Here is a 12,381-nt window from a genome sequence, read left to right as displayed (position 1 = left end):
ACGGGGCGGGGCCGGGCGCGCGCGGGGTCGGAGGTCAGAGGGCGCGGGGCGGGGCTGCGCCGGACATGGCGGCCGCCGAGAGGCCCGACTCGGAGGTAGGACCGAACAGGGCCGGGGGAGCCGGGGGTAGGGTAACCGGGGAGTCGAGGCGGGAGCGAGGTGAGGGGTGGCTGCGGTGCGGGGCACAGGCCCGCGGTGTGCAGCAGGGGACTGGAATGGCCTGGCTTGTAGGAGAAGTCGAGGAGCGCGGGGCTGTAGCAGCCCGGGGGTGAGTGGCCAGGGGTGCTGGCCCGGGTGCCCGAGGAACCCCGGGGTGACCCGGGCTGCTGTGCTCCCGCTGCAGGTGGAGGAGGCTGGGCACGTCTTCCTGCTGATGAAGAAAGACTATCGTATCTCCCGCAACGTGCGCCTCGCCTGGGTCCTCAGCCGGCTCCATCAGGTCATCTGGGCAGTGCCCGAGCCCGAGCTGGTGAGTTGGTGCCCTGGGGCTGGATGGTGTCACCGCTGCCTGATGTGGCACGCTGGCTCTGCACCACTCACGAGCAGCTGGACCCTCATTTTAACCCAGTTCCTTTCTCTGATTTGTCCTTTGGCTCAGCTTGATGTTCTCTCACCATTTACGTGTTCTTGTAGGTAAACTCAGAAAATGAACTTGATGTTCTCAGCATCCTGCCTAACGGGTGGCAGCCAGATGAGCCTGTCCAGCCCAGGCCCTATCTCCTTGTGCCCTCTACACGGGTCACCTTCCTGGCCCGCCAGTACCGATTCGTGATTGAACTCGATCTGAGCCCTTCCACAGGGATTGTGGTAAGTGCAGAAACTGCTTCTTTGGGGTGTTCTGCGTTAAAAGGCTGGACTCATTTCTATTTGCTGAGAAGGCTTATTCCTCTCTTAACTAGTGCACAAGTCTTGCTTTTCACAGGAGGGAGGCATGCAGTGCTCTTAGGTAGGCAGCTTAATGGCAGATCTCATTTCTCTGCTGAGTGCTCCATTTGACTTTTGTGTGCAGGGAGCTGTCATTTGAATCCAGCTGCCATTGCAGAAGGATGTTTGCTGTTGGCTGTGCATGGTGAGGCAACCAGCAGTAAGACTGAAAGTCCTAGAAGATGGAAAAAGCTGTTCCCTTACTCTGTTTCCGTAGGATGACTCAACGGGGGAGATAATTTTTGATGAAGTGTTCCATGCCCTTTCCCGATGCTTGGTGGGATTGTTAAGACCCTTTCGTATCCCTGGTTCAGACATTATCTACCAGCCAGAGATCTTCGTCACCATCCAGGCGTATTCCTCCATCATTGGCCTGCAGTCCCATCAGGTAAAGCTAAGCCTCTCCCTTGGCATGGCTCAGCATGGGCTTCTGGTGAACACAGAGGAAAGTGAGGACACGTGGTAGCTGGGCTCTGTTATCTGCGACGCTGCAGACTTGTCTCGTTAAAATGTGTAGCCTGGTGTGGTGAGGAAGTGTGTTTGAGCAACTTCTCCTTTCTGGGCAGGAAGTGGAGTTTTCTCCTGGGACAGCAGGGCCCAGCAGAGAACGCTGCCCACAGGCAGTCTCAGAGTCGGGACACAAGGAATATTTCCCTCATGCTCAATGTGTGTTTATTGTTGTTTTGTTGTGGGTTTTGGTTGTTTGTTTTTGTTTTTTTTTTATTTCTGTTGACTTATTATTTTTGGCCTGTTACAATTAGCTTGAAGCATTCAAGAAAAGCTGGTGTGCCCAAAAGGTTGTCTGCCTGCTCCAGCTGTGTAGCAGTGGTTTATACAAAGATAATTGCCTTTTCCTACAAACCTTGCTCTCTTTTTGCACTGGCATGAATAAGTTTCTCCTTGCTGGAGAGAACAGCCAGCACCAGCGTTGAGATTGTCAATGAGGTTTTACTTGAACCAGGGCAGGTCTATTTAATAAATAGATGTCTGGTTTATGGTACCAGTGTGATTTTTGAAGTTTATCCTTCCCGCATTGATTCTTTCCACCTCGCAGTGTTTCACATTATTTTAATGTTTCCAGTGGTGTGTTTCATCCCTTTTGCTAATACCAGGGACAGTGGGTGGTTACAGAATGAGCCTGTTAGTCTGTGCTTGTTCTCTGCCTCTCTCCCCCACCCGCTTCTGCCCAGGCCTTCTGTTTGAGGCCAGGAACTGTAACCTCTGGATTACAACTGGACAAGCTTTATGCTCCTTTGGTGGAGGAAGAGGCATATATGTGCCTCACTCATCCAGGAAAGCCTGTCAATATTGTAATCATTTACTTTTTTGATATCACTGTGAGGTCTTGCCCATCTGAAGTTGAGGGAATGTGGGTAACATGTAGCATCCCACCCGTCTGTTGAGGTGTTCATATACATGTTGTATCTTCTTGGCCTCCTGGTTGTGGACAGAGATTGCCTGTACAATGATGGCATCTGTAAACACAAGTGTTGTGCCTATCAGCTTGGGGAGTTTCTCTGGTGGCAGGTTCCCTCTGTCACATCACTCGGACTTTTTTGTAAAGTCCAGTCTAATTTTTTCCTTTCTTTATTTCAATTTGCTGTTCCTTTATCCAGCCACTTACTGGAAGATAATTGGATTGGTCTATAGGTGAGTTAGATTAGAACAAATAGGCCTTCCTTAGAGACATCAGACCAGAGTTAATGGCTTCTACCAGGGATCCCGCATTGATTTCTCCTACAACTGCTTATCCTGGAAGAAGGCAAATGAAGTAGAAATTTCTTCCCCAAGAAGGAGATTTCCCAGAGAGTGATGTGGCCATCTGCTGCGCAGTGCACTGCGAGTGCTATGAGGTGCTGCTGCTCACAGACAGTTGGCACTGAGCAGGAATAGTGAGAAGAGGCCTGTGCTTTGCCAGGGATGTGTCTGAACTTCACCATGCAGAACTGTGTTCCTGTGTAACATTTTAGGGGCTGGTACTATAAAACCTGAACTCGATGACTGACATGCGTGTCCTTGGGCCAGGTGCTATTCCAGGGCTGTCAACTGGATGAGACAAAGCGAGAGGCCTTTCTGAACCAAGTTTACACACAGCTATGTGCCTTCGAGAACAAAGTGGCAGAGATGCTCCAGCAACAGTACGAACCCAAACCGCAGGTAAGGAGAGTAGAGGTGGTTGGGGTCTCTTGGCTCCCTGGAGACTTGCACTCTGAGGTCCCTCTGGGGTGGCAAGAGGAACAGTGGTGTAAGTTTGGAGAAGGAACCGCTAAGGAGTTTGTAAGATTTCTTTGTGGGATCCAGTAATAAGACATGAACACTGAGGAAAGCAGAACCACTAAGTGTTTAGAAGAACTGATGAGAATGGTCACCTTCCCCAAGTTTATTGTGGAATAAACCAGCCTGACCTCTTGTACATCATGGGGCAAACTGTAGGATTGTCTCTGAAGAAGATAGTAGGAGAGGTGATTATCCTTGTATCATTAATCTATAAATAGCTGTGAATATGCTCTTGGCCCCTGTTATATTTCTTTAATAAAATACTTCCTTGTTACCACAGAAACTAACCATGAAACTGAATGAAACATGAACCAACCAATGAAACAGAAACTAACCATGAAACAGCCAATGCAGCTTCTAGTATTGCTTGAAATCTGTAGCAGGTGCTGTTTAGTAGCCACAGATGTAGGCATCAGCAAGTTAATGATAGCGCTATAAAATACAGCTTGCGATGAAATTAAGAGTGAGACTCTGTAGGGATTCAGGATGTCTATGGATTTCTCATCGAGATCATCTCTCCTCATTTTGGAAACTAAGAATGTTACGTTGTAATACTGCCATGTTCACATGGCAGTCACAATCTGATCTGTGGGCACCCTTCTTGCAGTCAAAGGCATTATTGGCCTGGCTGAGGTTATTTAGTCCTTATTTAGCATTAGGTATTAGAGTTTGTGCAAAAAGAAAAAAAAAAAGTCTCAAAATCAGATGAACAAGAGGCTACTGGTGATCTATTTCAGTTGCATATTTGAAGTGCTTCAAATCTCAGATATTGGCTGAAATTTATATCTTTGAATGGAAATATATCTTTGACAGGACTGTCAGTCCTGAAACAGAAAGAAGATTGCAGGAAGTAAATACCTTTACCAGTGTGTCCAACCGGTGTTTTTGCAGTGCTTTGTATGCATTCCTGATTGCTGCAGTATTTCTCTCATGGTAAACTACCCTATAACTTCTTTCATGCAAATGGGGGAAGAGACGCGCTTGGAGGCCAGAGGGACTGGCGAGTCCTGCCACAGGCTGTGGGGTGGAGGTGGGAGGCCCCAGGGCAAGGGCAGGGACTGAAACTTTTTTTACTTTTGAAGTTGCGTTAGCTGTATCATTGTCAACAAGTGTCTAAATTTAAGGCATCTGGCAAATTGAAGTGATGGATAGTCAGGTTTTTTTGCTCAAAGCCACAGGCTGCTCCCATTTTTGCAGAACAAAAGTTTAGTTAGTTCTAATTTTCTTTTCCCTACTCCAATCATCAGTAGCTTTGCAGGGGAGGGTCTCGCCCATTCTCTGTATTAGCAGTGAAAATGAAGCAATAGTTTATTACAGGGTTGAACTGGCAGAGCCGTCTGGAGATGAGGGGACTATGAACGCAGTAGGTTCCTCACCAGTGTAATTATACAAATCTCAGGCTTTGCCTGGGGGATATTTTTCATAGAAGATGCAGGAGAAGCCTACCTGCATTTGCTTATATCAGCACTGCATAACGAGTGCTGTTTGAACAGAGTTAAATGTACAGGCACTAGACGTTGTCCTTGAGAGACTTCTTACCCCCTCTGCTGCAGTGCTTTGTAAGTGAGACATAGCTGTGTCTGCCTCTCTGGCTTTTCTGGACTTTGCTTGAGTAGATGCTGAATAGCTGCAGCTTCTATTAAATGACAATGAAAACAGGTATTCATCATCTCTTTAGCTGGGAACTGCTTTGCTCTGTGGAAGAGCTTTGGAGACCCCAAAGTATTTAATCTTTCCCCTTCTGTGGGAAGTAAGCTTATAATAAAGCTCTGAGCATGTTGTCTCTTTTCTCCATGCCCGAGCGTCTTTGTCCAGCTATTCTACAGGGCACAAGTGACCAGGACTTTGAGAGCACCTGAAACTTAAAGCTAGAAGTGTAGTCTGCTGAAGTGTTCCAGGGCTATGGTACCATGGGGCTGCTAGACTGAAGGCTGTTTGGAAGAGTAAGAACTGGAGCTAGGCTGAAGTCTGCCCCATGGGGCTTTGTGGTTGTTTTTTTTTTTAACTTTTCCAGGTGGATTTGTCACCCCTGAGCCAAGACAGCCCTGGTGATGTGCAGGAGTCGTCTGGGAGGAAGCCCAGCGTGTCTGTTGTCACTGCTGATGTTGGCCTCGTCAGCATGGTCCGACAGGGCATCCTAGCACTGCAGCTGCTGCCCTCCAACTCCAGCGCAGGTTGGCTTCATCCTCTGGGTTAAGGCTTGCCCAGTTGTGTGGGAGAATTCTTAGAAATTAATGGTCATCCTGTGAGCACCCCAGGCTCTGGGCAGCCGTTGACAATAGGCCTCTGACAATAGTCCAGGCCCTTGACAACAGTGCAGGCCTCGAGGTTACTAACCGGTTAAATTGTGATTTGTAAACTAATGAAGCTGGCAGAAAAGGAGTAGCTGTCTTCTGAATGTACTGATAAGTAAGACCTTGAGTAGAATAAAAAAAGAGAAAAGCCTGTGTGTGTACACAGCTGATAATAGCCAACTATAAAAACATGTAACTAGTTATCACCTGCTAATAATAGTAAACTATAAAGGCATCACCTGGGAATCGTCTATAAAAGCTGAGCTATCTGTGCAATATAGTGGCATCTACCTGATCACATTGATCATTGTGTATGGTGTCCCAGTTGTTTGCAAAGGGTTGTATTCCTCCTGCCTTAGGCTAAGATTAATTTTATAAGGGCTGGTGCATGGACCCTTCCATTAGGGATGAAATTAGGGATGAAATTAGGGATGAAATTTCAACAGCTGCTTTTGCTCTGCGCTCTGTGGGCAAATTGTGGTGGTGGGAATGGGGAGGAGAGCAACACAGCACCATGTGCTATGCATCAGCATTAGGGAGTTTGTGAGGAAGCATAGCTGTGACTGCTGCTCAGAACAGCCCAGGTTATGCAGAGCTGTGCCCACCCTGAGGGCTTTGCTGGAGCTAGTCAGGAAGTTTGAAAGCTCCAGAACACCTGGAAGCTATAAACCAACCTCAGGATTTTCCTTTTCTACTTACGCCCTGCCTAAATTTTATCCCTGGTGTTTATAGCTGGAGAGTGGTATCTGGTTGAGACAGAGAATGCACTAAGATACTGCCTTCTTTACAGGTATAATAATAATTACGGATGGTGTGACTAGTGTCCCTGATGTGGCTGTGTGCGAGACTTTACTCAACCAGCTCCGCAGCGGCACCGTGGCCTGCTCCTTTGTACAGGTATGTCTGCTGTTGGCAACGAATGTGTGGGCAGCTGCCTGCAAGAGGGAAGGAGGTGAGTTGCTGTCAGCAGCATTCATCTCCAGAGGGGATTTCCCTGCCCGTCTGAGGCCTTTACTGGTTCTCTCCCTTGTCCTCAGCAGTGCTGTACCCTCTCAGGTATCTTCTTTATCTGTCCTGTAGGTTGGCGGTGTCTACTCGTACGATTGCAGCTTTGGGCACGTTCCCAACGTGGAACTGATGAAATTCATTGCCATGGCCACTTTTGGTGCTTACCTCTCCACGTGCCCTGAGCTGGATCCCCTGAGCCTGGATCTGAACGTGTACCACAAGGCATTTCTGCTCTACTCCTTTCTGCGTACCGGGGAGTCCCTGAATCCAGAATACTACTGTGGTGAGGAGTGTGCATGTCCTCCTTCCAGCAGACAGACAGATGGATGTCTTACAGCACCTCACTTTGGGGTGACAGCCCCAGGCTTGGTTATGCTGATACTCTCCCCTGTCCCCTCCGGGCCTATTCACAGTATTATGGAGGCGAGGAAAAGGCAGCAGCCTGTGTGCTTTGGCAAGAGTGCTGCCTTCTCTTACGGGCAGTGTTGCATGCTTGTGCCTGTGTGAGAAGGAGAGCCCTGAGGGTGCTCAATATCTTCAGCCCCACAGAGCGCCATGCGTCCTGTAGACTCTGGGCACTGTTGGGCAATGCAGCCTCATCTGTGAGTCCCTTCCTGATTCCAGGAATTGGGTGGAAAACTAATGTCCCATTTTGTACCGTCCCCCTTTCTGTGGACTTCACTCAGCAAACTGCAGTTAGGCCTCCTGTGTTGGGACTTGGAGGGAGCAAGAAATTCTCATCCAGCCTTTCCTGCACACTGGCTCGCTCGCAGGTGGGGACATCCTAGATAGCTTGTCCTAATCGGGCTTGCAAATGGCAGTTTTGATTGAAAAATCAGCCCTGAGAACTGTCCCAGATGCCTCTTTTTGTTGTTCTTATTTTGTGAATGTTAATGACTGAGAGTATGCCAGGAGAGATTAGTTACCAGTAAAATGTGGAAACACCCTTTGACACCCTGGCGATATGCTGGTGCCATCTGCACTTTCTGTAACTTGGCAGCAGAAGCCACATACAGGGGTGAGTTTGAAGAGAGCTGGCCTGGGACTTGGAAATATTGAATGTTAAAACATCAGGTGTGGGTGGTTTAAACTCAAGGTTTCCACATCTTGATGCCTTTTAGAAAGCACCTGGGAACTGTTTTCCAGGGAAGAGCTTGCTGTGTGACTATTGCAACAGCTATGCAGTTTCTCCCTGTCCTGGCAGACACCCCACCCTGCCCCTCTCCCAGGGGGTCCTCACTAGTGGACCTTTTTGCTGCATTGCAGAATCGGGAGTGGGTGCAAGTGGTGGCTGAAGCGTGTGATGTTCTTGAGGCCAGCAAGTGTTCCTGATGGCTTTTGTAAAGGACTTTGGGAGCACTCTTGCTGTAGGACAAGGAGCAGGGGAGTTGCTCCCTCACAAACCCCGTTTCTGCCGTTTGCAGTGTCCCAGCACAGACTGTTCAATGAGCACCTGGTGTCTGCAAGCAGCAACCCTGCCCTGGCAATGAGGAGGAAGAAGCACACCGAGAAGGAGGTGCACGCTGACCTCGTGAGCATTGTCTCTGTCCGGCTGCGTGAGGGCTACAGCATCCGAGAGGTCAACATCACAAAAGGTGACTGTGCTGTGTTGGGGGCTGGTGGCTCAGATAGGACTGTTCTCAACTGTTTAGAGCAAAGTGCAGTGTCTGCCATCTCAGCACTGTGGCTGGTATTGTGGAGGAAGGAGCCAATTTCTCCAGACTCTTAAGTCTGTTTTTGTAAATAATCACCTGATGCAGGACTGTCCAGTATTGTGCAGTTTTGCACTTGCCAGGCTCATCCTCTTTGGCTGTAAGTGCCTGGGGAGGGACAGGCAGACTGGGACCCTCTGTATCTTGGAAACGAGTTCCTGCAATTGCAGGGAGACTAGTGACAGAACTGGGGGCTTTGCAGAGTTTACTGGAATTTCTTCTGTACTTCTCCATTTTTCATCCCTTTCTGGTCCTTTGCTTAGCTGTGCTCCGAAATACTAACACAAAGTTGAGCCTTTTGGTACAACAGATTTAATGCCTTCAAACTACAGTTTTCCAAAGGAAGAAATAGGGAGAAAGAAGGATATTTTTAGGTAAAATGCCAGATGAGTCAGGATCAGGACCAATACTAGAAGAACATAAAGCCATTCAATGGTCCTGTTCTCTCATCAGACTCGCTAGAGATTGTGACACTTGGAGTGTGAGAAGTAGCCACTGACAGGGACCTTGAGGGGTATGAGTATCCCAAGGAGTGCCAGTAAACTCTACCTAACTTTCCATCTCCAGCTGTGACGAGTGGCTAATCACAGCTAGAGATGGAAACTGAAGGCAGGATGAGAAAATCCAAATAAATGCAAGTTAAGAATCGCAAGCCAGCGAAGAAATTCTTCTTGACCTTCGCAATAACCAGCAGTAAGTCTGGAGGATGGGATTCTTAAAACACAGCATGAACATGTACACTGCATAGTGATCCGATGTCTTTACTATTCTTTTTGAGATGTTAGTTCACAGAATATGTTTTATATCAGAAAATCGGTGTCTGTGGTGTAACTCCAAAATCATTCCAAACTTGCTGTATGATGTTTTCTGTAAGTTTACAGTGCTCTGCCTTAGAGCTGTGTAAACATCTTATGCCACCGCTCTGCTTGGAAGATTGTTCTAGAGCTTCATTGCTCTCTTTCTACCTTCCTTTCTAAACTCACTCAGACCAAATTAGACCTGTGTGACTTTATTATCCTTAATTTTAAGTTTATCCTCCTTCTCTGGCATTGCACAAATGTATTTAAGAGCAATGCCTTTCTCCTTATAGCCTTCCTTTTGGCAGGTTAAGCAAGCCAATGTTTCAGCCTCCTTTTGTAAGGGCAGGCTTTCTCTTTTGTTTATTTATCTTAACAGCACTTTTTTTTTCCCTCCGCAGTTGTTTGTTTTTCACAGTTTAGCCTCATATTCCTTGAAACAGTTGATAAGAGTGGTGTAAATGTGGTTTCATCCATGCCTTGTTCAGTAATGCTGATACTTTCCTGTTTCTGAAGTAAAATGCTGTATCTGATAGACCAGGAATCAGATGAGCTTTCCCCTTGATTGCATTGCATTGTTAGTGCAGAAATCCCTGTGTCTTTCTGCACTTTTGCTTCCAGCTGATGAGTCCTCAGGGGTTTTTTATTGGGTTTTGTTTGTTTGTTTAGTAGTCCCTAAATGTGCTGTTCTTTACATAATACTCTTAAGTTTACCTCACTTAGTTCAGCTCACTATTCCTGTGTGATGACTGGGAATTGCAGTTCTTTTGGCTTGATGCTTCTTACAAACTGAATGGATCTAAACCAGCTTTTTTGGGAAGGTTGCTAACAATCGTATTAGGTGGGTTAATTTCTAAAGTTGATCTTCCAGGAATATCCCTAATTTCTTGTTTCAGGAGTTTTCTTTTAAAATCTATTGAGAGAGCTCTTCTAGTAACGTCTGTAGATTACTTTCACTAATCTCCTGTAGGTGTGGTATGAGGTACTTCCCTTAAATCCATGCAGATTAGGTCCATTGCACTCTCCTTGTCTAGGAATGTATATGAAACAGTCTGACATGTCAGTTCCTGTCCAAACTGTGCTCAGTATTGTGTCTTTTGTCCTTCTATGCATCAGTTCACTTACAACTTGGACAGTGCTGGAGAAGAAGCCTTTCTTTAATCTGGCAGCAATGGTGAAGTGCTCTTGGTGACTGTGAAGTCCTCTCTAGAAATGCTGGAAGACACAGCAGTGTGAATAATTAAAAAAAAAAAAAAAAAATCAGGCAAATTCATGTTGTACCTTTTTGCACAAAGGTGTAGCTAAGATCTCTGGTTCAGGATATCATAAAGCAGCAAATTCTGGAGTGTGGAAGAATGTATCAGAAACATTGCCACGTTCCCTATGCTTCCTGCACTTTCCTCTAGGTATCTTCCTGACACATGAATAAATTAAAAAAAAAAAAAAAAAATCAGGCAAATTCATGTTGTACCTTTTTGCACAAAGGTGTAGCTAAGATCTCTGGTTCAGGATATCATAAAGCAGCAAATTCTGGAGTGTGGAAGAATGTATCAGAAACATTGCCACGTTCCCTATGCTTCCTGCACTTTCCTCTAGGTATCTTCCTGACACATTTTAGCCCTTAGGCCGATAAATGGATTGGTCTCCTTTTTTTTTAAAGAGCAGAGGAGCAGTTGCACTGGATTAGTTGCCTTCTGTTCTGAATAGCTGTGGGCAGGTGCACAAGGAGGAGTGAGAATAGGGTAAACATACACCATGTTTCCTTTCTCCTTTCCTTTTAATCCCCTCTGAGCATTCTAGCTCTTTGCAGCTCGTGGTCTCCCTGAGCCAAAAATACTTTCTGTGTATTTTGATGAAGTTGTGAGTGTTTGTTTTTTGTTTTTTTTTTAAAAAGGAATTTAAAAATTAAACATCTGAGCTATCAATAATCCAGTGTGTATTTCTGTGCCACCTTTCAGAATAGTAGCAGATAATGTTACTTATACTTAGGAAAGGCAAAATGTTCTGGGGAGTTGCTGTCTGTGATCAAAAAAAATTGTTGAACTAACATCTGAAAGTAGAATTTACAAAAGATCAAGACATTTAGACACTCTGGACTAAGGAAAAGCATGTTTGGCTAATCGGGGCTCTCTGGGCCATTCTGTAGAGAAGTATATGACAAAGAACAGTTAATTAACCTGGATTGCCAAAAGCTTTTGCCAAAACTTGCAAACTAAAGGTTGTTAAGGAGCCAGCTGGCTGTGAAGCAAGAGGAAAGAGTGCGGTTGTGGACTTTGACACTGTCGCTTTTCTGCTTCAGTTTGCCAAAGGCAAAACAGAATAAATAGCTAGCTTTGTGCTCAGAGTTGACTGGAGAGGTTGTTTGTGATATTTATAAGTGCTCTGGTTACCCTCACTGTTTGATTTCAGATATTTAGGCGTTTAGAAGGCTACTATGGTTAGTTAGGAATGCAGAAGTGCTTGCAAAAGAGGGAGGATTGGAAGGGAGAGAAGCTGTGTCTGAGAAACTGTGAGGCCGTGGTTTGTGATGGAGTTCAGCTCCTCTCCTGCTTTTTTCTGGGACAGTGTGAGAGGATTGAACTCTACAACAAAAACAAATTCTCAGTGGCCATTTTGTGTTGCTGTATGTTGAAGAGAAGCTGGGGGACATTTTTCAAGACCTCATCTTCCTCTGTGAATCAGTCCAGCACCAAAAATGGCTGGGCACAACTGGGAAGGCAAAGTGAGCTTTCTAAAAACCAGAGCTTTTGAAAGAAATCAAAGGAACAAAAGCTTTTATAAAGTTAAGAACGAGAAATAGATTGCTTTGCAGTGAGAACAAGCTAAAGATTCATCTGAGTATGACTTCAAACTAAGCGAATGTTTTGCCTGTGTTTTTAGTTTTGCTTGTGTTGGATCGTAGGAGTGAAGCCAGAATGACTAATGGAAACACAGGTGGAAGTAGGAAATATTTTCATTAATGAGCTAGGCAAAAAATGTAGGAATTTACTTACCATGTTTGCTGTTGATGAATTAGGAAGGCTTTGTTATGAGAACCAAAATATTGTTCAGATAGCAGTGGATGAGCACTAAAGCAATAAGAGTGAGGTGACAGTATGAAGTGGAAAGAGACAAGTTTATAAATTCTTGTTTAGCCTCTCTGATAAACTAGGCAATCTTCATACGGAAACAACAGAGTTACAACCCTGGAAATGCATTTATAGTAACGCAAAGCACCAATTGTGGAAAATATTAGTGACCTTAAATAAAATCCCAGTATTCCTTCGGATGAAATACAGATGAAATATAGTGATCATCTTTGTTCAGGAAAGATGAATTCTTGAGATGCAGAAAAGTCTGGAAGCGTTAAGGGGAATGGATAGTCTGTCG

At 45.7% G+C, this 12,381-nt stretch overlaps 1 protein-coding gene across 1 annotated transcript in view; it reads left to right on the top strand.

The window, feature by feature from the left end:
- The first annotated feature begins 46 nt into the window (after nt 1-46).
- SZT2 (seizure threshold 2 homolog (mouse)) overlaps nt 47-12,381 on the top strand; it is a 61,859-nt gene continuing 49,524 nt past the window's right edge. The window contains exons 1-9 of the mRNA XM_014939414.1: nt 47-95; nt 344-469; nt 634-807; nt 1,142-1,312; nt 2,950-3,081; nt 5,216-5,375; nt 6,286-6,392; nt 6,576-6,786; nt 7,928-8,098. Of these exons, the coding sequence (XP_014794900.1) occupies nt 66-95; nt 344-469; nt 634-807; nt 1,142-1,312; nt 2,950-3,081; nt 5,216-5,375; nt 6,286-6,392; nt 6,576-6,786; nt 7,928-8,098 (1,282 nt within the window). The 5' untranslated portion in view covers nt 47-65. The remainder of the gene's footprint in view (nt 96-343; nt 470-633; nt 808-1,141; nt 1,313-2,949; nt 3,082-5,215; nt 5,376-6,285; nt 6,393-6,575; nt 6,787-7,927; nt 8,099-12,381) is intronic.

This window comes from Calidris pugnax, unplaced genomic scaffold (assembly GCF_001431845.1).
Source record: "Calidris pugnax isolate Ruff unplaced genomic scaffold, ASM143184v1 scaffold18, whole genome shotgun sequence".
NCBI classification, from domain to species: domain Eukaryota; kingdom Metazoa; phylum Chordata; class Aves; order Charadriiformes; family Scolopacidae; genus Calidris; species Calidris pugnax.
Note: the sequence above shows the minus strand (reverse complement) of the source record. Positions and strands in the feature narration are given on the sequence as shown.